Here is a 26,036-nt window from a genome sequence, read left to right as displayed (position 1 = left end):
TGCGTTTGAGACATTTGCAAACAGTGATTTCATATAATAATATTAATGATAAACAATGACAAATTACATCCACTGTCACAGTGGATACAATAATAAAAGATTTTATAAAAAAAAAAAAAAAGTTTAAATATAATTTGAGCATTATATTATTCGGAACATTTTATTTTTACATTTCTACGCAACCTCACAAATTATTTTTGTGTCGATGGTCCCTTATAAATATATATATTGTATGGATATGATAGTAATATACTCGTATATTCAGTATGGGTGTTGTGTATAAACTTTTACTTGAAAAGTTCATCAATTTTTTATAGAACAAATTGTATACGCGTTTCTCACTTAAACACAGTATACATATATAAATTACTCATAAAGTAAGTGCATCTCCTAGGAAAAATGAGGGCTGGACTTCTTGGATTTCTATTCTTTCTATCCTACATCAATCTACCTTTTTCAAATGGTCTATCCGTTATTGATGGATCTCCAGGGTATGTTACTTTATTTCTCATTTTTGTATACATAAAATGTAGAGTTGTTTCATTTGACTTAAGAATATATTACATAATTTTTCATTCAATGATTCGCATAATTAGTTTAAAAGCCATTAATAATAATAATAAAAAAATGAAATTACTATCAAAATATTATATGTAAGTCAAATTCAGTCATTAATTACATAAAATAAAGAGCTTGAGAGATAGGCCAAGGGTTTTTGATTATGAAATATCTACTAGGAAGGTAAGTATTGCTTATTTCATATGGTAAAGTGCAACTGATTGAATGAGACCTTATTTTAATTATGGTTGCAAAAGGATGAACTAATGAATCCATGTAATGTGCAAATATCTACTACTAAATAGTAGGTTGACCGAGACAGTTGCAATTTTTTTTTGTTTTTGACTTAATTGTTTATACTTAAACTCCCCAAATTGTAACAGAACGGACCTATAGATAATTTTCATTTACATTATAAATTACATCAAAAGTGATGGGTCTTGAGGGTCATTTTTAATACATAAAATCAACATTTCTCCAATAAACCTTGATTAAACTTCATCAAATGGATTTAAGAATAAAATAAGACTCAACTACTGAAATAAGAATTATTTTTCAGTTTTTTCAGAACAACTCTGTATTTTTGAATTTCTTTTCCAAAAAATGGATTATTTGAATTTCTTTTCCAAAAAATGGATTATTTGAATTTCTTTTCCAAAAAATGGATTATTTGAATTTTTTTAAAATAATTTTATATTCAAAATTTAATTTTTGAAATTTTTTTCCAAAATTTTTTGCAAATGACTTTGAATTTGAGAATTTTTTCCAAAAAATATAATTTTCTAAGAATGCCTATTTATTTTTGAAATTTTTTTCCAAAAAAATTAATTTTTGTGTGAATAGCTTTGGATAAATATACAAATTTTTAAAAATATCAATCTTCCGATTGATATTCATTGCACCACAAACTACATTATTACAAAAATATTAATTATAAAAAAAAAACTAATTATTCCCCTCCAGAATAGTTTTTACCCAATACCTCATACAAAAATGAAATAAAATTATACACTTTTTTCACAATATTTTTAGTTATATTATACAATGGTCACGTAAATTTTAAGACTGTAGCTTTTTTTATTATCGAGAAGAAGGGATTGTTTGAGCCGTACCCAGTTGAAACTGTCTCCGTCTCCCCTATAGAGTACTCATTATTAATTTTGTTGCAAAAACCTTATATACAACAAGTTGTTAAGTATTATTTATTTAATTTTACATTATGTATCAAAACACTTCGAAGCATCACATGTAATTAATTCAAATATCTTTATCTTTCACTTACAAAGAGGCTTGTTAGGTTTAATCACATAGATGATTGTTGGCAACCTCACTGATGCATAAAATTATCACGTATATACCTTTAAATAATATGTCAACATACATAGTACGGTTTCTCATTTCCGGGGAAACACATTTTTCAATTACAGGATCCTGGGTAATATCGATATCTCGTTATTACATTTATATAGAGGCTACCAGAGGGGGGAGGAGAGGGTGGAATGCCTGTAGATCCCCCGCCCAAATATAAAAAAAACTAATATTTGAAATGAAATTTTTATAATTTTTTTCAATTTTTTTTTTGAACAGCTGTGGATTTTTGATTTTTTTTTAATTACTATGGATTTTTGATTTTTTTTTTCCATAAAGCTTAAGTAATTGTGAATAACTGTGGATTTTTTATTTTTTTTAAAAATAAATTAAATTTTTTGTGTGTAGCCATAGTTTTTTGAATTTTTTTTCCATAAAGTTTAATTTTTTGTCAATAGCTATAGATTTTTGAAAATTTTTGACAAAAAATTTAAGTTTTTATGAAGAGCTGTGGATTTTTGGATTTTTTTTCCCAAAATTTAATATTTTAAATTGAATTTAATTTTCTAAAAATTAAATTTAAGAAATTTTATAGCAATAGTTATGGATTTTCGAAATAAAAAAAATTAAAAAAAAATTTTCGATTTTTTTTTCAAGATGCCCCTGCTATAATGAAAAAGGATTGTTCAATTTAAGCCCAGCTTAAATTTATGTTGAGTTGTTGCAAATAGGCCAAAATATAGCTATTTATTATCGGAATAACCTGGGATACCGGAAAATAGACCATAAACCAATCATATCTAACTCCATAACGTTTGAAATTACATAAAGCAAATTACATCAATATTTTTTCTTTTTTTTCTTTGTGTCTCTATTTTCATTCATGACCTCTTAATTTCATGCTTGCTAATGATGAATTAATTATAATTATTTATTATATTTTAACTATTTAACCTTATATGCTTTTTGATATAATATTAACAGAATGTCTTACAATTAGTTTTGGATCGGTCTAAAAAACTAAAAAGACGGGTGTCCTATCAGTCTGGTCCTTATGAGTTTTTATGATAAATACAACAGCGGAACCTAGTCCTTTCAGCTGTTCAACATAATCTCTTTTATGGGACCAAATAGCTCAAGTTTTAAGTAGGAGTTGTGTGGCTAGAATTTATTATTATACGTTCTAGCTATCATTTATTATTTTCTTCGTTTCTACTAATATATTAATCAATCCTATGATTGAAGAATAGCTACAACGTTTGCTAGGACGGAAAGATCGAGGTATCGGTCCTTAGGACTGTTGAATGGTAAAAAAGATGGGACCGATAAAAAAAAACAACTCAAAGGTCGAGGAAAAGAGTCATTAGGGAATAGGACCGATCGAATACTAGTCACACTTCACACTTGTTGTACATTTGCAATAGTCATAATTTTTATTCTTTAGTTTAAGCTATAATATAAGGCAATTGGGGGAAAAAAAATATGCAAAAATATTAGTGTCCAAGTAAGATCCTTCATTTTACTTAATTTTTGTATGATTGACACATTTTGTAGGATATATATGGAGGATAAACTAAAATTTAATTTATCTTTTGAATGATGGAATATTTTTTATCAATTGTTATCAATCTTTAATTTTGATTTAAAAATTATTTGACGTCGAAATATGCCTCTGAATCGTAATTATAACCTAAAAATGGTATAAAAAAGTATTTGAATTGTAAACCTATTGAAGCGGAAGGTTTCAATTGTCATGTTCGTATTCTACGGCTTAAATAACGATAATACACGGGGATTATAGCCAGCGGGCGTTCTTAGGACAAAATTTTGTTGCATGGTGCTATCAGTTAATTTTGGACTTTTTTTCTTTTTTTTGGAAGAAAATATTGATATACGCAATTAAGATTTCTTTGTGTTTTATTCATGGGTAAAGAGGGGATGTACGTAAAGAAAAAACTAAGCTTAGCGATTTAAAAAAAAAAGCAAAAATGTAGGATGCGTGTGCTCTTTTTTCTTTTTTTGCTTATTATTTACTCAACGTGTGTGTGTGTTCACATCTTCCTCTAAAAGAAGAATTCTCCGCCTATCTTTGGTGTGTAAATTGATTTAAAAAGGCATAATGAAATAAATATAAATTATTTTAGATATAATTATAATATTTTCACTGTATTAATGTTATTTTTAAATGTAGCAGGGGCTCCTCTTTATAACAGAAATTAATTTTCTCTCTCCAAAATTATAACAGGCAGCTGATGTTAAGAAGGGTCTTCATTCAAATGTACCTATATTTGACTCTCCCCTTCTTTTTGCGCTCATTTTTTCTTTACAAAAATGTCAACTCTAGCAATTGGTATTTTCGATATTTTAAACTAGTCTGTTTCAAGAGCCTAAACTTGTATAATTGATTCATAATAATAATATTTAAAAATGATTCGATGTTTTTCATGGATGTAATTGTTATTTAATTTCGTATAGTTTAGTGTCTTGAAAAACTATTAAAACATAATAGTACTTCTTTTCTTAAGTATGCAACAAAATCAATTGGAGGTAAAAATACATAATTTTTGTTTCCTAAATCATTTTTCTTCATTATATGCTCCTGATAAAATATGTGTCATTAGATGATATTTTTTCCAAGTGAGACGAATAAACAGTGACCACACAACAGGGGAAGGGGCCAGAATTCTTCAGAATTCAAAATTATCAAATAGCAGCAAATAAAAGTGATTTGTTTTTATAGTAGTTATTGTCCCAGTAGCGCTGGAACCTTTCACTTTTTTAGAATAAAAGTTATACCAGGTGTGTAATTGAAAACTAAACACATTCAATCTGGAGTTTTAACAAGTTTTTATTTCAAAAACTAGGGAAGCTACATTAGCAAAACTTTGTTCATATGTTGGCATATGAGTTGCCGTTTTGAATAATATTCAATGTAGCCTTCATCGACTTTTATAAGGGCTTCGATGCACCGCCAGAAGCTCTAACACGTGGTAATGTTGTAATTTAAGCACATGGAGTTCAAATTCTCCATAACAGAAGCCTTGAGTGCTTAAAGATTCGGTGCCCTTGTCCTGCAGGCATTGGCCTTGACGTGCAGCCAGAAGGTGATGAGGGGAACAGCCTTTACACTCTTCAGGTTATTGAGAAGTGCTTCAAAACGCTTGAGCTGGTCATGATCAACGATTTGTGTCAGTAAGGGAAGCTCCAACATTGACACACTTTCTCACCCTGCCTTCTTGACAGCATTCAAAATGGCGCCTTCAGAAACGTTGAATTATTTGGTATGAGCTTGTAAGGATTTCTTTGGGCTGTACTGGACATCCTCCTTGATGTCATCTGGATTTATCTTGGGTCGGGCACCACTTCAATGCTTTCTTTTCATGCCAATGATGTCATTAATACCCTTCTTGACGTAGTAAATAGTCAAGTACCGGATCTCTGTTGATGTGTGTTCTTGGAACCTCGATTCTTTTGTCTCTTTATGAGGTCATTTTTTGATTGATAAATGCACATAGCTTATTCGCTGATTGGAGGAATTATCAATTTTTCTCATGTATTTTTCAAAATTATCTCTTTTATATGGATCTTAATTTCAACAAAGCCCCAGTATAATAAAATTGTAAGGTTCCGTGCCTATAACCCTATAGCTGTTAGGAATTGCTTCTGTATGGATCCTCCACTTTCAAAAACGGTCTGCGGTGTCTAATAAATAAAGCATTTATCTCTTACTTTGCACAAAGAGTTTGTTTAGTAAAATAGAATAGAAGATCACTATTTACATAGTTATTTTGCCATAAATCTAACCCATAGTGCTCATGTCATACGGATGTTTATCATATTTGATTTAGAGCCTGTTGCATTAGTAATTATTAATGCTATTGACACTCCTTTAACCCTCAACATATATCTAATATATGTTTCTTGTCAAATCCAAGACATTTTTGACTTGAAAGACACGATTCTTATAGCTTGTTACAACATATTTCAAATATTACGTATTATGATTATATTTGTAAGGACTTTCATGGAAGGATACACATGTGACAAATATTAATGATGTAACATCAGTAGACAGTATAGAGTTTCAATCAGCTCTAAAAAAATCAAACTCGACCAGAGACAAGTCTGATGAAGAGACTAGGAGAAGGGGCGGAAAAATTGGCCCCTTCCTTATTAATATGTTAGAGTAGGGAAATATTTGATCCATTTTAAGAAATAAAAATGCAAGTACTAAATTTTCGGCCATCTTTTGTTTCCCCCCTCGTTACGAAAATTTTAGAGAAGATCAGGCCCAAAAACTGTTTTGAGAAAAATCTAAAACACACATTTTACACGATTATTATAAGTCCTTTCAAAATATTTCCTCTGAATTATTATTTTGTCTCATTAAAGAAGACCTTGAATCCTTTTTTATCCCGTTGTTATCTTTATTATAATTCGCAATCCTTCCTTCAGAAATAATTGGGAAATAAGGCCCAAAATTATTTGGTAGCAGACAATTATCCACAAATATGGATATATTATAGGATCATTGATGATCATTGTTCACAAATTGACAAGATCAAAGTCTAATTGAACTAATCAATGTTTTCAACACGGATTAGGAGGAAAGGAAACATCTACAGATGACAATCAAATACCATGTAAATTTAGATTTTATGAGATACAGTCATAAAATCAATTATGACATTCGTTCAGAAAAATGTTCAGAGGGTCCTCTAAGTGTGTTTAGATACATATATAATTAAACATGAAAATTCAGTGTAGAATAAGTATGTTAAAACAAAATGTTTTGGACGAGAGAATGAATAATGCTCTTGACGTTTCATTAGATCAGTTACAATCAGCTGTGACAAGAGAGGAAGGAGAAAGGGATATAAAGAAGGACATTAGCTAGAATTACTCCGATGTCGATCTCCAATTCTACTCTGAGTCCAACAAAAACTTACAATTATACCTCTGCAACAAATTCCCAACGTTACACTCCGTTTTTCACGAGGACACACGAATGTTCCATCAGGTTTTGAATATATTTGAATCTATTTGGGAAAGAATGTTTACTACTCAGGAATTAAAATAATAATGACAAATGCTAAGGAAAATAAAATTCATTCTTTATACTACCAATTACAAATTAACGGGACAGCTAAAAAACCCACCGGATTTACATCACTGACCATTGTCAATGTGATTTCCCGCTCCCACCGGTGTTTGAGCAACGCGGGGTAACCCTTGGCTAGTAATTGCAATAATATGTTGAGTACATATTATTGCAATTAATGGGCAAGTTGCTACTACTATAAACAGACTGTTCTAGTTATAATTTCTACGCCTAATTACGCTTGATTGAATTACATCATCAGTACTTTTAATTATCTAATATTAATTGATGCTTTTTCATTTTATCTATACTTATTACCTATACTAACAAAGTTGAGCGGAGCTTATGTTTTTTTTTTAAATTTCATTAAATTCAACATTTATATTTTTTTACTTTAGAATAGAGAAGAAATGGTGTTTCACAGCTGATTTTAGTTGATTTAATGAAACGTCAAGACAGCTCCAGAGGATTTCCTCCATAACATTCTTCAAATTGTCAAGGTTACCATGTTACCTTTATTAGCTTCTTCTATTCAACATGCCCAATATAAACACAATTTTCATCACTACATATGCACCCTTTTTTACTATGGTGCGCATGCTCTATTGTATTGATATTTCTTAGATCAAATATCTACAATCAAAAATGACATTATGGAAAGTATAAATTCAAAAGTACAAATATACAGAAAGACAAACCTTGCTTTATCTTTATTCAGTATGTAGTTCACAAATAATAGTTTAGAGCAGCGAGATAAACATCCAACAAAAAAAAAATGATGATCATTGATGTTGTGCCAATGTTTTTCGGAGTATGATAGTGTAGAGTGTTGGATTCCACCCATAAATCAGATGGTTATTGTTGTGAATCTAATTTTAATAAAGAATGTAACTTCTAATGGAAATGGTAAATAAAATAATTTCTTATCTTGAGATCCAGGTAAAAAGATTTCCGTTCAAAAAATGTCGAAGGAGAGTAACAAAAATAACTATATTTGCTTACTTAATATTTTGTATAAATTCCATATTAAAAAAAATAAGTACATACTTTTATTTTTCAAAGTTGTTTTGAGTTCAAAGGTACCTACTTTTCAATTCATTTTTCATCGTAAACGCAGAAAAGTACTTACATATTGTATACCCATGTATTTGCGGGTTCAAGTTTTTTTTTGCAAACCCACCTTTAAAATCTACACAGAACAATGCAGAAACACATACATCATAAATAAGCTTTAAAATGTAATATTTTGAAAGAGTTGTTGAGGAAAAATAATCATAACATCATTTACAATGTAGAAATAAATGTGTTTGGGGTCAAAAGTGATATTTTTAATACAAAATATGCTCCACCTTTTTGGGATTTTCAAATACTTTTGGCAATGCTAAGTGATGTTTATTACCCCTGTTTACCCATTATGTTTGATGATAAATGCAAGGAAGTTAATCAATTGGCGTTAAGGATAGGATAGGAATAAATATGGTTACTGCTTCTTTGTTATTGAATTATAATATAATAGCAAGAGAACTCGGAGATATTAGGCGTCAACGAACAGACAAAAGACAAAAAACTTTGATTTTATAATATTGTACATACAGGGTATGCAAGTTATTTATTTCGCCTTCGACGAACTCTCTTAGGGACATGCAGGTACCTGGGCAGCTGAGTTTTTTTTTTTTTTTTTTTTTTTGTCAGATAGCTTGTTTAAACTTGCACTAGTTAGAAAACAATGGAATCACTTGACCGATTTTTGGTCGCAAATGTTTGAAAAAGGCGGTGATTTCTTCTTGGAAGAATCTAATATAAGTCTCTTAAATCAAATGGAAACTCTAAACTGCAGTTAAAAATTTTGAGTATCTTAACTCATCCAACAAATTTGAAAAAAACCGAACAAAAAAACATATAAATTTTGTTAATATGTTTATGAAATATCAGAATAATTATGTATATTTGTAGTACAAAAATAAATTGGGTTTTCTATTTATCTTAAATTTAGTCCAAGATTGGTTTTATGTTGACTCACCATAAATTTGCTTTTTTTTTTTTAATATGACATGGCCTTTTTAATCTAAGACGGATATCCTAAAAATCTTGTATATAAAGAAGTCCTTTAGTATTTCTGTTTACCATTTTAAATATTTTTGTAGAATTTTATATTAAACTTTTTTTTTCCAATTTTCTGTGAAATAATGGTTAAATTAAAACTTGGTCATATATATATATATATATATAGCAAAGTTATTTTTTCTGTGTGTCTGTCTGAATGTCTCAATAAAAAAAAAAGAGTAACTGGATACCCTGTATATAGTGCTCTCTGATGTAAATCATATACATATTTTTGATCGAAGAAGTAACAATGTTGTCGTGTTAATGGAACATTCAGGCCTATGCATGTATAACAAGGGCACTGTTTATTTTTGTTATTGGTCACTTGTGTACACCAGAGTTGATGTGAATTTTCAGTATATACTAAGATTTGAATTAAATATAAACTCTGGTATTTTATTATAAGTATGCTTGTTTGTATTTTTGAACGCTCTAAAGACTAAAGTACTTATCATTCATCCCAATATACTTTTTTTCTCAAAATCTTATTATTATTCTTGGATTCTTTAGAACAGCACAAGTCATATGAATTTGCATAGGTATTGAGTAGTTACGTGCTAGCGTGCTCATGAAAAACAGAGTCTTACACTGTGGATTTCTTGGGGAGTTTTCTTCTATAGTATTAAAGGAAAAATTGTTTTTAAGCCGTCACCTAATTACACTGTGCGATGTCCGGCACTACCGCTAGTATATTAATAAAACAAAGCATGTTTATCTGTAGAGCCCTCAAATTTGAGTCTTTCCTTAATATCTTAGAACTGTGTGACTACTTAACCACAGAAAAAAACACCGTAGCAACGAGCGTGTGTAACTAAAGCTCAGTGCGTCAGATTAAAAAATAAAGGAAAAAAGGAGTACATATATATATTAATCAAAAAAAAGTTTGTTTATATGTGTAGGCCTCATATTTCCGTGTTCGACTAATATCTTAGAACTGCGTGACTACTCAATGGCAGAAATATTCACGTAGCAACGAGCATGTGTAGCTAAAGATAAATAAAAGTATAAGATCTTTAATAAAAAAGCTGTATACTTTTGTAGCCAAATAACTCCCAGTAATAAATAAAACAATTGGTTTTATGTTTTTTTTTTTTTTTAACTTAAAAACGTTATAGGGCTCTGGTAATCACGAAAAGGTTGAGAATCACTGATTTAATTGATTGTAATTATATGTACTATTAGTATTCCAAAGATAGAATAATGAATATATATGGTTTCCAAAGGATCCCTTTCATATTTCCACCCTCCCTTTTCAATATCCTCATCACGTCGTTTACTAATATATATTTAGATCTTATTTCCTAGACAATCTGTTAAGAATATACAAATGTATTATGTAAAACAGTTATCGTTATTCATAAGACAAAGTATCACAGACATTTCAAATCAACAACTCGGTGGATGAAAACATCCCTACCAACCTACCTAATTAATATCCTCTTCACTTGCTTGTACAAGTAACTTAAAAATAAGATAAAAATAACACGTCTGACGTCTATTGAATACATAAAAGTGTGACTTCGTTACTTTTCTTCTCTTTTTCTTCAAGAAAAGGGCTACTTTTTTGTTATTAAAAAAATAAATTAAATTCAAAAATCTATCTTGAGGCATTTTACATCTGTATGAAGTATGTTTCATCATTATCATCATACAATGTGATAATAATTTACTGAAGAATGAAGATACATAGTAATTAGGGTTGAAACTCCGTCTGAAACCGATTTTTTGGGGGTTTGCTCTCTTGGGTTTTTTTTACCTTGACACTACGTTACCTTAATTGTATATTGTAACTTTTTTTTGTACGCACATTAAGTTCAGGAAAATAATTTATCCCCAGAGCGTTGTCTATTGAGCTACGTCGTTCCATGTTGTATCTTGCAACCCTTCCATCAAAAAGAAACAGAAAAAAAAATCCAAAAATCAGTTTGTACTTATTTTTCTATTTCTTTTGAAGTTAGACCACTAACTAAACAATGTAGACTGCGTTTTGTTGTCAGCTGGCAATTTTTTGGTTGATTGGTCCAATAAGAATGAACTATTGTTAAGCTGTGTGCAATTTTTTAAGCACTAGTGATATGCTCAGCTTAGTAGAATTTAATCCCTTAATTCCAAAAATGTGCTTATTTTTCCTCTGTAAGCCTCATGGCCTTCAGAAAAAGGCCTTAATTTTTTTTGTTATTTTTGGCTATTTTTAAGTTTTTTCAAGGGCTTGGTGTTGAAGTTACGGATACACTATGTGAATATATTATACAGTATAATATTAAGCAATTCTAAAACCTTTTTTAAAATGTCTGAATCATGCTTATAACTAGAGTTATCTTTGGTAGGTTTTTAAATATAGGTGCAAAAATTATTATTCAATATTTGTGGAAATTTGTTCATAGCTTAACAATAGTTCATTCCTATTATACATATTAACCAAAAAAAATGACAGTTGACCCCAAAATATAGCGTACATTTTTGAGTTAGCAGACTAACACCTTTTATACCGATCTGGACCTATATTTTATTCAAGACCATGGTCTCAGACCGTAGATTTAAATGAATCGTTTTTAAATAGTGGGCCAATTCTTTTTTCGGTGTTACTATATAAATCAAGTTTCTGTCCTATCCTGATTTATGTGGTTTTAATAAATTTTGTCGTAATCACCCAACACCCAATTATGTGATTGTGAGAAAACTTTGAAATGTCATAACGGGTAAAAAAAAAGTTCAATTGTTAAAATTATGGCTCATCTCCAAATATTTAACCTTACTTTACTGCAGTTGTATACAGTTGTATACATATGGAATAATTTGAGCTTCATATGACACTATTGTACATAATTTATAATATCTGTCTAAACCGAATTTTAAATGAGACCAATAATTCACGATTTTTTCATGACACCGAACTTCTTTCTGTGATCCAATTTGTTTGCTCAAACATAAGTTATAACTGTCTTAGACCACTCTAGGATTTCATACCAACCCAAATAGTAAATAATCAAAGCATTTAGATTCGAATAACATTAAATCATGTTTCCCCCCTAAAATGTTTGATCAAAAAGTAATTACAAATTCATTACTTCTTCTAATTAATTGTTATATACGAGTGTATACATATATTATGAATTATTCTTATGATTGCAGAGAGAAAATATATATATATATTGTTTAGTTCTTTTTATCCAACCATCTGATTGATGCAAATAATTTTCAAATTTATGTGGAATATTCTAAGATAATAATAAATAATTTATTTATATATTTCCTTCTTTCGTTCCTTATTAAAATAATTAATAAATGATTCTGTTAAGAATGATAGAAATATTGACATTAAATACCTTTTCAATGCATGGAAGTAAAAATAGAACAGTTCTATCTCATATTAAACCTTCAAAACGAGTCCGAATAGCCGCTAGGACACCCTCTCTACCAAGGATAGGCAACTTCCAAAATTCCATGACCATTTAAAAAAAATAATAATATTGAACTATTTGCGGGCCGAACTGAGTGAGGAAGCATGTGCGGCCCCCAGGCCGCCAATTGCCCATCTCTGCTCTATACAATCAAGATTGGAAAGGATATCTAATTTTAAGCACTAAGAGGAAGTCGAAATTCTATCAAAAAAAACACAACTCATAGGTATCTTTTTTTTATATAAGCTTGGATTTTTCAAATTTCATGATGTTTTCAGTCGTAATTATCGTTTAAAATCCTATTAAGTGCCGGACGATAAACATAGTAGGGAATTTTTCACGACTGAACTATAAATAAAATTTGAGTTAAGCTGGTCAATGTTCATAACACTTATAACGGCGGTAAAATAAGTAGAAAATAAACCCCTGATGAAAAGTATCTAGATATAAAAATTTTTGCAGGCGTGCAAATAAGATTTTTACTCCGTGAAAATATATATGTTTGTAGTTTCATAAATTGAGTAAATTTGGAGGCGATATATTAGGATTACGGAAAATCTGAAGGGTACATAAGTTTTTTGTTGCTTTGGGATACCATTTGTCAATATGAATGGAACAAGCTTTGCGATCTAAAGTCTTAGTGATTTGAGATTTTGTTTGGTTTTAACTGGATAGAAGACGTTTCATTGCCTATTCTTATACATCAAAAAGTCCTTATAGCTTAATTGATTGACACTAACAGAAGTCAAAATTCCGTGGAAGAATTCTAATTATTGAGTGGTTTCCTTTTTTTTTTGTATTATAATCTTTTTTTTAGCTTTGATCTTTTACTTTCATAATGTTTTCGTTCATAATTATCGTTTAATATCCTATGGGGATTTTGTCTAGCCCCATGGATCTGTATACAAGTCGTGACGTACATCAAAAAGTTCCTTTATTGTATTACTCAACCCATTTAAAAAAATAGAACCAAAAAGACTTTAAATCTATTGATAGTTTGCCAATTACGTCATTAAACTCCAATTGTTTAATTTTATTTAATAGTGTCAGTGAAAGTGAAGAATAAGTTATAATTAAAAGATTTTTTTTTTTGGGGCTGATTGATAATTGTAAATTCCCAAAAGTAAGGAGAACCCCTGTTGCGCAGTCCCTGAGAATGGATATGTTCAAAACTTAAATATATTAAATTGATAGAGTATTTAGATTCCTTACCTTTCTGATATTTTTCCCCCACGCAAAACGTGACATTATCATGCAAATTTACATTTTTGTTGTGCGTAGTTAGTTACACACTTATTATAATATCAAAGTATACTCTTCACAAAAAGTGTCGACAAGACTACAACATTGCACAAATATTCATCACATGATCTTCGTTTTGTCACCTGATTTAATGCTCATCGCTAACACAAAACTATAAAGTGTTTTTGGTGGTTCTGAACGTTGATTGGTTGAATTAAAATTAGATAATTTTAAGATGTGAACAATCCCAAACAATTATTGATTAATAATTCCGTGGCTCAAGAGAGCTTTACTTCGTTTATACAACAATATACACTGTATATTGTTGTCAAAGGTCGATGTTTCAATTTCTTTCCTAATAATCAGTGCTCAAAACGTTGGCTGGCTGAATTATAATAGCAATTTTTAAATTCTAAGCAATTCTCAATAATTTTTGAATAGAGATTCCATTGGCTAAATAACAACTGATTTTGGGCCTCTTTATGTTTTTTTTTCTCAAGAAAAGTTGCATGGCACGATAAAGGTAATAAAGCAATAGCTTAGATTCAACCAATCAACATTCAGAACACGTATAAACGGCAAGAGTAGACACAGGTGGAGGGAAAAAATAACATTTTTATTTACTAGTATAAAACACTAAATGTTTGAAGCCTTAATCAAGAATAATGGAAAACAATCTCCTACATTTGTCAACCCCCAATAGGCATACCAATGAAAGACACTTCCAATTGTACATGACAAATTCAATTGCAAGGGCGTCCGCAGGAGGTGGACTCGAGGGGCTATAGCCCCACAAATTAAGGAGTTTTTGGTTTTACTATAATTTTTTTCCTCGTGAGTCAGTCAAATTATGTAACAGATCCCCCCCGACCCCCACTGAATAAAAATATAACCCATCGAAGAACCCTGAATTGATAAACTAAAGTAGACACTTTATTAAAATCTAAGTGAAAGTATGTCCCATAGAGGGCGTTTCCAAAATTGAGACGTTTTTCAAGGACGGATAATTACCTTAAGTTCCATATTAAAGAACGAGACAGCCTTACATTTGTATAAGCCTATAAATGGTTATAATTGACAAACTTTTTTATATAATAACAATATTTTTTCCTCCTAAATCAGATAATAAAGTCATTATTATGCCAAAATGTAGGAAGAAATTGAATAGCTATCTGTACGACGTGCTGCCTATTGTATTCATGCAATCTATGAATGTCTTTTTTAAAAGAAGTACATTGTCATCCTTATTCGTAAAACTTTGCATCTGTTCATAGATATCTACTTATCTGGTTATCACCGTCATGTCCTTCTTTTCAACCCAAGTATGTAATATTCATAGTTTTTATGTACGTATTTGTATTGTCACGATACCAATATTTTCGTAGCGGCTCTGTTATCAAAATTAGTATCAATATATCCATATTTTTAGAAGATTTTTGGTAGGTTTCTTTACTAATAAAAACTCAATAAAGAAGCCGTTTGGGGTTCTAGATCTGAAAATGTAGGACTTTTTAGAAATATTTTTATTTTTTGACAATTTTGACCGGATTTTCTAATTTTATTTAAGAGTTCAAACTTTTTGTAATGGATACAATTTAAACAAATAATCCTTGCTGTCGTAAAAGACAAATTAAAAAAAAAAAAGAATTAGACGCTAATAAATATTTTATCACTATAATTCTAAAATTATATGAAAGTGGGACAAGACCCCCTATGGTTATCGTGCCTCTGAAGGAAGACGTACATAAAAAACACACTTCCTTTTATATATAGGGTCCATGGAAAGTCCTATTAAATTAACGTTATATAATATAATTATATGTAAGGTTGCAAGATACTATGTTCGAACTCTCGTTGCGTTGAAACTGGATCAAAACAAACTGTTTTCAATAAAATAAAAGGGTTGTTAACCGCAATGGAAACCATGAAAGATGCTATAATCAAGGAGTACCTGAACGACAAATCTAGATCATCCATCTTGAGGAACCTGAAGAGCCTGGAGGTCAACCCCAATTTTATTCAAACGAACCATTGAGAGGTACAGGGAGACTCCATCTATTAAGGACGGACCCAGATCACGCATACTAAGGTCAAAAAGGACGCTGTTAGCCGTCGAGGAAAGGATTGCAAGAAATACCAGAAGGAACTTCACCAAAATAGCCAAGGGATTCAACATGTGTGCAACAACAATGAGAGACCTTATCCAACATGACCTTTGTATGTATCCCTACAAATTGAAGAGGCAACAGCACCTGTCAAGCAAGGTAAGGGCTAAAAGACTAGAGAGAAGCAATGCCATTCCTCAGAAGCTGAGAAATGGCACGGGTCCCAACATTGTGTTCAGTGATGAGAAGATTTTCACTGTGGAATAGGCTTTTAACCCCCAAAATGATCGGATTCTGCCCAAAAAAGGTGAGCTGGTTGACCATGGAGTCAATTGAAGGCAGAAGCCACAGTCTGTGATGGCTTGGGAGGCCGTAATTAAGAAAGGGAAGTCCCCCTTGGTGTTTGTGCTGGCCAGGGTGAAGATCAACACCAATGAGTACATCAACACCATCCTGAAGAAAGATCTTGTTCCCTTGGCCTAACAGCACATTCAGAATAGAATGAGCCATATAACTTCCGACATGATGGTGCTCCCTCCCACGTATCCAGAGAGCCGCAGCGGTGGCGTGAAGCCAATTTGAGTGGCCTCTGGGACAAGACAGTCTGGGCCTCTCCTGCCTGACGTAAACGTCATGGATTACTACATGTGGTCCACTCTTGATAGCAGAGGCTGTGTGACTCCCTTAGCAAGAATTTGAACGATCTGAAGTCCAAACTGGCGGCTTCCTGGGGCTCCACCTCCGGGGACATTGTGCGTGCAGTATGCAAGTCCTTTCCAGTGATAATTTGGGCTCTGGTCAAGGCTAAGGGTGACCATTTCGAATGAAAGTTATGACACATATTTTTGGAACTTGTGTCCACTTATTTCTTTAATTTTATGCAAATGATGTAATTTGTTATATCATAATCACTTTAATAAACATTTAACAGAACTATCCGTGGACCTTGTATTATATACCTATATAATAAAAAGACCGTCATTCGATAATCTCATGTTTAGGCCTCTGAAATCCGTTAACTTTTTTTAAAGTAGCGAACTATTTAGTAAAGGAGTAAATATATTTTTTTTCTGGTTTGTGAACAATTCAATTTGTTTTCCTCTAATTGATATGTAACAAATTGAGCAAAATTAATTGCAAAAAAAAGATAACTACCTACATACCAAACTGACTTCTTCTATAGTATACAATTAAACATTCTTTCACATTGTTAGTGTCATGGGAGGACCTACTTTTTCAATTAATTATTTTATAAATCCTTGACTTCCGTGATGGTTTTTATTGCTCTGTAGATTCTTTGAATAGATAAGAAGGAACTTGCCAGCAAGAAGGAGACCTTTCATCATTCTGCCACAATGGGATAAAGCAGGGAATTCTCGACTTTGTAGGTTTTTGAATAAGTTAATTTTTTGCAACTCTGGGATAATGCAAATCTATTCTTGGAGACTTGCCCTTAAAAAAATTATCAGATGGGGATATGTGCCTCTTATTGATGGAGGTTTCGAGGTGGAATCAGTTTTTGTCATAGGGAATGACAAAGTTTTACTTGAGAGTGCTGTTATAACATAGTTTCATGCTAGCTGTTGTCGGGTAGTATAAATTGAATCTTACTTTTAATTGCCTTTGTCTTTTGTAACGTGCTTTTATAAATCAAAGTTTATATTTGTAAATAGATATGGCAAGAAACTTACTTGGCAACAGCTGACGTGAAAATTATATTTTATCTATGTGTGTTGTTCTCTGGTCAAAAAGAAAATGAGCGAAAAATAATATGAGGAACAATTTTAAGGATTATATTATTGCAAAATGCGCACATTTTGCAATTTGATTTTTACTAAATATTCTAGCTATTATGATCTTCAAATCAAAGAAACTAATATTTTTTCTTAGATTAGCTATTAATTTTCTTATAAAATATTTAATGTATTAGCCAAGGTTAATAGAAATACATGGTTACACTCTAACACGTCTACTACTAATGTTTGACTTCCACCACACTTTTTAATATTGTTTAATAGTGTATGAGTGGTTGCGTGTTTTGTCAAAATCGGTAATCATAAGAGGGCTTGTTTTTTCCATAGCAATTTACAAAAATTAAATTCTTTTAAAAAAAAATATCAAAATTCCATAGCTATTCACATAAAATTAAATTAAATTAAATATCAAATATTAAATTTTCCAAAAAAAGATCAAAATTAAATTTCAACTAGTTTTTTTTTTGGGGTAAAATTTCAAAAATCCATAGTTTTCACAAAACAGCTATAAATTATTTGTAAAAAAATTTCAAATTTTAAATTTTTGCGATTTTTTTTTCAAAAATCCATACTTATTATTTTTAGGAAAAAATTTGAAAAATTAAAAATTTTAGAAAAAAATTGAAAAATTAAATTTCAAATATTTTTTCTTTGCTCCATAATTTGCCCGGACGAAAAAAAAAAATCCTAGTAAAAAGCAAAAGTTCCTTAATTTGTTCAGGAGCCTGATGGTATTAGACTATTCTCTGCACGGAGGCATCAAAGGTGGAGTAAGTAAGGAATGTCGTCCTTGCTTCAAGTCATGCCATCATGTATCATCATTTGTGTCGACATATCCCCATTGCTATGAAATAGACAAACAGTTGGATATGTGATTGTGAGTTGAATGGGATATTAATACTATGAACCTCATTGTAGGAGCGTACATACAAATTACACAGAAGGAGTCAAACTTTATTTGGATTTATATATAATATATGTTTAAGTATTGTATGTATGTATGAAATATGAATGTTGTAATCTAATGAGACCTGACCTTGGTGGACTATTTTTATTTTTCATCATAAAATATGGTCCTAATCAAATAGGAATTCATTTGTATCATATTTTTATATTTAAAAAAAAAACAAACAAACAAAAAACCTTCTTAATAGAATGAAAAGGGGTCTAGCATTTACAAATAGAAAAGGGGGGAAAAGATTGGATTCACAGGAATCCACCTTGTTTGATTCCTTGGATATGAAGAAATAATGGACTGTCTCATCAAATATCCTTCATTAAACATCAAATTACTGCTTATTTCTATATACTTCACATATTTTATTATAATATGAATAAATAAAGAGTTTGGCAACTTAATTACTCACTATTCAAAAGTAATTAAAGTATCCCAGATGATGAATGATGTAGATCTCATATTTCTGGAATCCTCTATCGTTTACATTTGGTTATTCCAAAAAGTAGGGGGCGTAAAAATAAATTGATTATTTCCCCTTCCAATAAATGGCTTTAGTAATGTGTATCTCGCGTGGTATAAGTGTGATCGGTTTGCACTAGATGGCGTTTGAGCTATAAGATTTCGTCATAAAAACTTCTACGACGGTTGTATGATTGTTTGACTAAGTAACGATTGCGCGTGTGTCAAAGATCGACACCAGCAAAGATACGATAGCCCATACTTTATAGTTTTCCTTCGAAAAGGCGAAGTTGCCAGAAATTAGTGCATCCTAAATTGTTTAACATTGTCTAATGTCTGCATATGATAAAATTATTCAAACATTTTTATATATTCGAATTCGAATTTTTTTAAAACCACATCAGTTTTTATACGTACTGTATATGTAAAAGATATATAATTCTACATTATTGATTATTACAAAGTGAAGGCTCACCTGGCCAAGTAGTTAATAATTATGAAAAACTTTATTAAAGAGTTGAGTGATTAAGTGACGCGGTACTGTTTGAGAGGGCGAAAAGAACAACACTAACAATAAGAAAATATCCCATATTTTACATTTTTTCTTCATACAAGGTAAAAATGCAATCCAGGCGGCTAAAAATTCAAACAGTTTTGATGGTTCCGATGCTCTAGTTTTGGTTTTGTCGATTCGTAATTCTAATGTCATAGTCTGAAAGACCTGTTGTCGAAAAAGTAGTCAATATAATGTAAATCGTCAAGACTGACCGCCATATACGCGCTGTTTTGATTGGCAAAGAAATAAACATTGATGAAAAGAAAAAATCCATTACAAATAATAGATTTCTTATGCATTTCTTTTCACTAAGCCTTATATATGACCACTAGACCAGTGCTTTCCAATCTTTTTTATCAAACGAACCGGTTTTTTTCTAAAACGATTGCGAATCGGCATTCATTTTATCTGTCTTAATCATTAATAAAACAATGATTATATTTCGAATGTATGGCCGTGAACCCTGGGAGGCATAGTGCCCAAGTTTTTTAATATTATATATTAATGCTGGACATATGGGTGAGTGTGAGGAGAGGGCGAGAGCGAGACATATGGTACCATTGATCAAAGTTTGTTTTAAAAATCAGCTATTCATTATGTTAGCATTTTAGAGGGAAGAATATGATCTGTTTCTGGTCTAGAAATGAGAATCTTTTATATTTCAAATAGTTTATTTTTTAGGCGTTTCAGGTATGATATTAATTATATTGTACACAGGTAGGGACACAAACTATATTTTCTTTATTGGAGGGATATCTTATCAGAAACATGATTTGTCAAAGAATGAACGAATAAGACTTATAAAACTTATAACTTATAAAATTCTGTAATTTATGACGTCAATCAACTTTATTTTATTCTTTTTTAATCAGTTCTAGTAGTGACAGTCCACAGGACCGACAGTCTTAAGGACTGGCAAAATACTATACAAGTAATTAACTATAACTCCTCCCTATATCCTTCCCATATCAAACACCTTGTCGACGGCCCTGAAATGTAAATCAGAGACGCATCCTTTGGTCCTTTAGTTAGATCCTGAACAGAAGTCACTTTTAAAAATATAAAATATCTTTCGACCAATAAAATAAATAAATAAATGAAAATTCAAACGTTTTCCACTATCCTTGATCTTCCTTCCTTTATTTTTGAACGTCTTGGACAACAATTATCCTTGATTAAACAAAGGTATGATATGGACACAATAATATCTCTTGTTCCGAGTGTTTTAAGGGTATGTACACCTTTTTTTTCCATTTGTGTGAATGCAATACAAATCTATATAGTGATGGGTGTATAGAGTTTCCTTGTATTCCCAACTCACTCCAACACAGCTCATCAATCAGTCACTTCAGACAAGGACAATGATGCAAAAACTATTTCTGAAAAAAGACACATTGATGATTTAGTAGTCAATTAACTTTAGGAAAGCTAGTTGGTTATATGTAGATGTCAAGCATTTGTCACGTAGGAATGTTGCTCTTAATTTAAAGTTTTACTGGGTGTATTAGAACGCTTCTTAAATGTTTGTTTTTTTCATAAAAGTAGGGGGGTGGGATATAGTCCCTTATTGTTCCTTGAAGCAAAAAAGAAATAAATTAATAATAATTATGAAGAAGTATATAGTTTGAGCCTTAGCTGATCAATGTTTATTGGCTACGAGCATTTACTCTCAAAGCTTCTAGATTAAGGATTTCTTTTAAATAAATTGCATTTTTACCATTAAAAAAAAAAATTAGGCACAACAGTGCAATGTATAGCTCATAACTAAATTAGATAAATAAATAATCTATCAAAAGTTATTGATAGTTTTCCTTAAAACGAATTATTTTATATGGAAATTTTTTTGTATAATATGAAATCTAAACTTTTTTGAAAAACGTTTTTAAAAGTGAATATTTTTATAAAATAATACATTTCGAAAGAAACCAATTTCAACCCTACTCAGTGCAAGGATCCCTTCACCTTCAAAAAGCGAAACAATTAGTCAAGAAATGAGTACACAGCAGGGGCGCCGAAATCAATGTATTATTGATAATACCACAATATTACTTTTCATTGTTATTGTTTTTCAAAAAGTGGGATCAAGAAGGAGGAAAGGGGGCTGGAGGGGCTTTAGCCCCTACCCCTAAAAAAAGGAATATATGCTTTTTAATTTGAAAATATAAAATTACATTTTTTTTTTTAATAAAATTAATATTTGAATTTTTTTTCCACGAAATTTAATTTTTCATTTTTTTTCAAAGAAATTTAATTTTTCCATTTTTTTTCAAAAAATTACATTTTTTATGAATAGCTATGGATTTTGAATTTTGTTTCTAAAAAATTTATTTTCTGTAAATAGCTGTGGATTTTTGAAATTTTTCTCCAAAAATTTAATATTGGAAATTATTACCTAAATTTTTTTTTTTTTGTAAACAGCTGTGGAGTTTTGAAATTTTTTTCCAAAAGTTTATTTTTTTTAGAATAGCTATAAATTTATTGTGAATAGGTGTGGAATTTTGAACTTTTTTGAAAAAAATTTAATATTTGAACTTTATTTTTTCCCAAAAATTTTAATTTTTAGATTTTTTGAAAAAAAAAAAATGCAAGCCCCTTGACCCCCCTCCAAAAAAATAATAAATAAATATTTATATAGGTATATATAATCCTGCAGACGTCTCTGGCAAGTACCTTACCCCTCTTCTTTATTCCAGTTTCTATGACCCTTTGTTATTTCTGGCATTCTAATTAACTATATTGAATTGTATAATGTTTATGCATGTTTAAACTACTTTCTGAGGTCAGACACAGGGATACTTCACTACCACAAAGATTTAGTATGTAATTTGTGCTCATATCTTGAGTTTTCTTCTTCTTTTTCCCAAATCCGTATTTGAACGTTGATTGGTCAAATTAGAATTAGCTTTTTTTTGAGAGCACTCATGCTCCGTTGAGAAGCTACTAACTCATTTTTGACTTTTTTATCTTTTTATTTTCGAATGAAAGGTTGCGTGATAAAATAAATAAACGACATGCAGGGTACTGATGAGTTAGTAAAATTGACAACTGACAAAAAAATACAAAGAAAACTTTTATACACATATACATACAATACAAAATTTACAGATATTAATAATTTTTGAGAGGCGTTTGTCCTATATTTAGAAATATGTTGAAATCCTTTCTGCCCAATGACTATAGTTTTCCAGCATCCATGTGTAAATATCTAACGGATTTTTACAAAGATACACATTGGGGATATATGCAAGTGTTGGAAAAAGGGTCATAAAAAATTATTCTACCTTGTGGAACGAAAATAATTTGAGCAATATGAAGACTGCATTAATATTCTGACATGTTTTCCTCGTAAAAAACAAAGTATTGATAATAATAAGAAAATCACGCGTAGATCTACCAAGTAGCTTCCTACCCCTTAATTCTACTCATAGCTTCTTGTTTGTAAATGAACACATTCAAAGGATTCATGCAATAAAAAGTATATGATCTTTAATCAAACATAGATTAATCCTGTAATCATTTAGAAAAATATCCAATTGAAAAATATATGTGTTAGCATATACAATGCACTTTTAAAGATTGGACTTTTTTAGCAAAATAAAATGAATACAGTAGGGAAGACTGGTTACGGTTGCAACATGTCAAATAATCTCGAACATCAAGAAAGTTACAACCCCAAAATTTAAATTACAATGGTATAGTATAATGTAGATTATTGTGGAAACAAAAATCAATCAGTTTTGTCAACTTTTGGAAAGTAACGGGATGTTTTTAAAAATGTAGTAAGTTTTTTATAGATTTTAATGTAACTGATATCATTTAAATTATTGACATTTTTTAGTTTCGGTAGATAAGACGCATGCAGAAGAAATGTGATATATTCGGTGGCTCCGTAGAAAGGGGTCAGTTGCAACAAATATTGCTGTTTTCCTCGTATTGTTTTTTCTTCTTTATTATCTACTAGTGGTAGTAGCCGACATTGGCTTGTGTAATTAGGCGTCGTCCCTAAGACAAATTTTGCTTTAATAATATTGAAAATAACTCAACAACCGTGTTATTCTCCGGTTTTCATGAGCACACTCCAATGCAACTACTCAATACTTGTATCAATTCATATTATGTGTTCCCTCCTCAAGAATGAAAGAATAATAATAAAAGTTTGAGACAATGTTTAAATATGATGTGATGAGTACTTTAGTCTCTCGAGCGCTCACTAAAAAAACACACACAGATGAAGCCTCTATGCTAAACAAAAAACGAATGCGAGAGTTGATTAATTTTTACATACCAGCATTTATTCTATTCAAATCTAAAAAAATACAAATGAATTATGAGATAAATTAGAGAGTAATCACACAAAAACCCCGAAAACAGTGCTGCATATTCGATGCTACATGCACACGCCTATATTGTTATTTTCTAGATCAAAATAGTTCATAATATACATCAGGATGCACTATAGATATTATACTCGTTATATACGTTCGATGTTAAATGCACACACCTGCAATATTTCACTAATACGACCACATTCTTATTTATCTGATCCAAATATGCATGTGAAATACATCAGGGATCAGATTATACAGTACACCCTGTATACATACTTGTTCAATGCTACTTTCACATCCCTGCAATATTTCATTAATACGACTACATTGCTATTTCCAAGATTAATAGAAATACAATGTTATAACATAACGCTTTTTCGATTTATGTTTGACTTCAACCAGGCTTTTTAATAGTGATGTCAAAGAGTAAAATATACTCTTACTGTTAATCATATAATTTCTACTATTATATGCTGTTAATATACTCTATGACGTCAAAATCTATCTATCTTGCTCCGTAGTCGGTACATCAAATTGAAAATTCTGGTATGCCCAATTACATGATTGTATATCTTTGTATTTCTATAAACCTTGGTTATTTCTTAGATCAAAATATGTTTATCATATATGTACATCAGGGTTAACTTTAGACATTGCTCCCCGTGACTGTTTTTTCATACCAACAGACAGACAGACAAACTTTGCTTTATTACTTATCTATATTAATAGACACGGTTTGTCTGTATGTATGAATGTGTGTTGGAATGAGAAACAGTCATTTTTTGTCTAATAAATAACAATGTAATCATTTGAATGAGATATAGCTGGCGTATTGCATGTACCTGGACTTCCCTAACCATAAAAAAAGATGGATGACACTGATTTTATTATTTCTATTTAAACAGTAGACATACATAGGTACTATATATTATTTTGAAAATGGTCTTCAAGATCCTGTCATGATTTTTGACAATGTTAGTTGATTCATATTAGTGAAGGATTCCTTTATACTCGAAAAAAAAAACACCAATTTAATAAAGCCGATAAATTACTGAGTTGTAGTAGAACTAGCCCCCTCTGAAAGATTATTTGAAAACTCGAAATATTCGAGTAATGATAATCTCATCTCCAGTTGTTCCTACATTTTTAATGAATCATACTGTCATATTTTTGTCATCTTTAATTTAATAAGAGACATGTTTTTCTACTTTATTAATTCTACAATAATAAAAAATTAAATAAAATGTATACCTCGCATTTTTAAATTTTATAATATGCTGTTGTAGATCAAAGTTCTCCAAACTATGGCCCCCAATGTGGCCGATCCAGCCCACGACAACTAAGTGATTATAAAATAAATATTACGCAGGAAAGGCGGGAACAGTACAATAGTTTTGACCCTTGGAACTCACTGGAGTAATTGTTATTATCAATCAAAATTGACTTTTTTTTTATGGCAAACTTTTTAAGATGTAATATTAATTCGTTTCAGCCTTAATAATAGGTGAAGTAATTAGTTCTGAGGGTTTTTTTGTTTTTTTTTCCTTTATTTTGATAATAAAATTAACATAGTTAGGATGATTGAATTTAGAAGCTTCCAAACGGTTTTCTGGCTAATCTTTAGTTCCTGGGCAATGGAATAAGTGTTCACATGTAGATGTAACTCAAAGATATCCATTATTTTATCGACAACTTTGACGTCTATATTACCAGAACTGAATTGTTGGAAACATCCCATTGCTGTTTCATTCCAAAGGCCAAAGCTATTGAAGTTGAAGGTTATAATGGTCTTTTTCGTGTTCTACGGTTTAATTAGCAATAATAATTGTGAGTTTCAGCCAGCAAGACCCAAATTTTGTTGCATAGTCAGAGGATAAAAAAAAGAAATTTGAAGATTATACTCTTTTTGTAATTACTATGTACGTAAAATTAATTTTTTAAATAACAAAGCTGTCATGAATATTCTGTTATTCTTGAAGAGTGAACAATAAGTATAAAATTATCACTTCCGCATGGCAGACCAAGAGTAACTCAGAGTATTTTTTAGGACTTATAAGTCTAAGTCATTGTTGGACTTGGAGTATAATTGAGGATCGACATCGCCGTAATTTTTGCAATTATCATTGTTAGATACGGATGGGGGTTTGTGTGTATTTCTTCACC

The 26,036-nt window shown here is 30.6% G+C and overlaps 1 protein-coding gene across 1 annotated transcript in view; it reads left to right on the top strand.

Moving 5' to 3' along the window:
* Window positions 1-223: 223 nt before the first annotated feature.
* The window catches only part of LOC121113780 (deoxynucleoside kinase), a 50,705-nt gene continuing 24,892 nt past the window's right edge, over window positions 224-26,036 (top strand). The window contains exon 1 of the mRNA XM_040707642.2: window positions 224-491. Within this exon, the coding sequence (XP_040563576.1) occupies window positions 400-491 (92 nt within the window). The 5' untranslated portion in view covers window positions 224-399. The remainder of the gene's footprint in view (window positions 492-26,036) is intronic.

Source organism: Lepeophtheirus salmonis, chromosome 2 (assembly GCF_016086655.4).
Source record: "Lepeophtheirus salmonis chromosome 2, UVic_Lsal_1.4, whole genome shotgun sequence".
Taxonomy (NCBI): Eukaryota; Metazoa; Arthropoda; class Copepoda; order Siphonostomatoida; family Caligidae; genus Lepeophtheirus; species Lepeophtheirus salmonis.
This window is presented reverse-complemented; position numbering and strand designations above follow the sequence as displayed.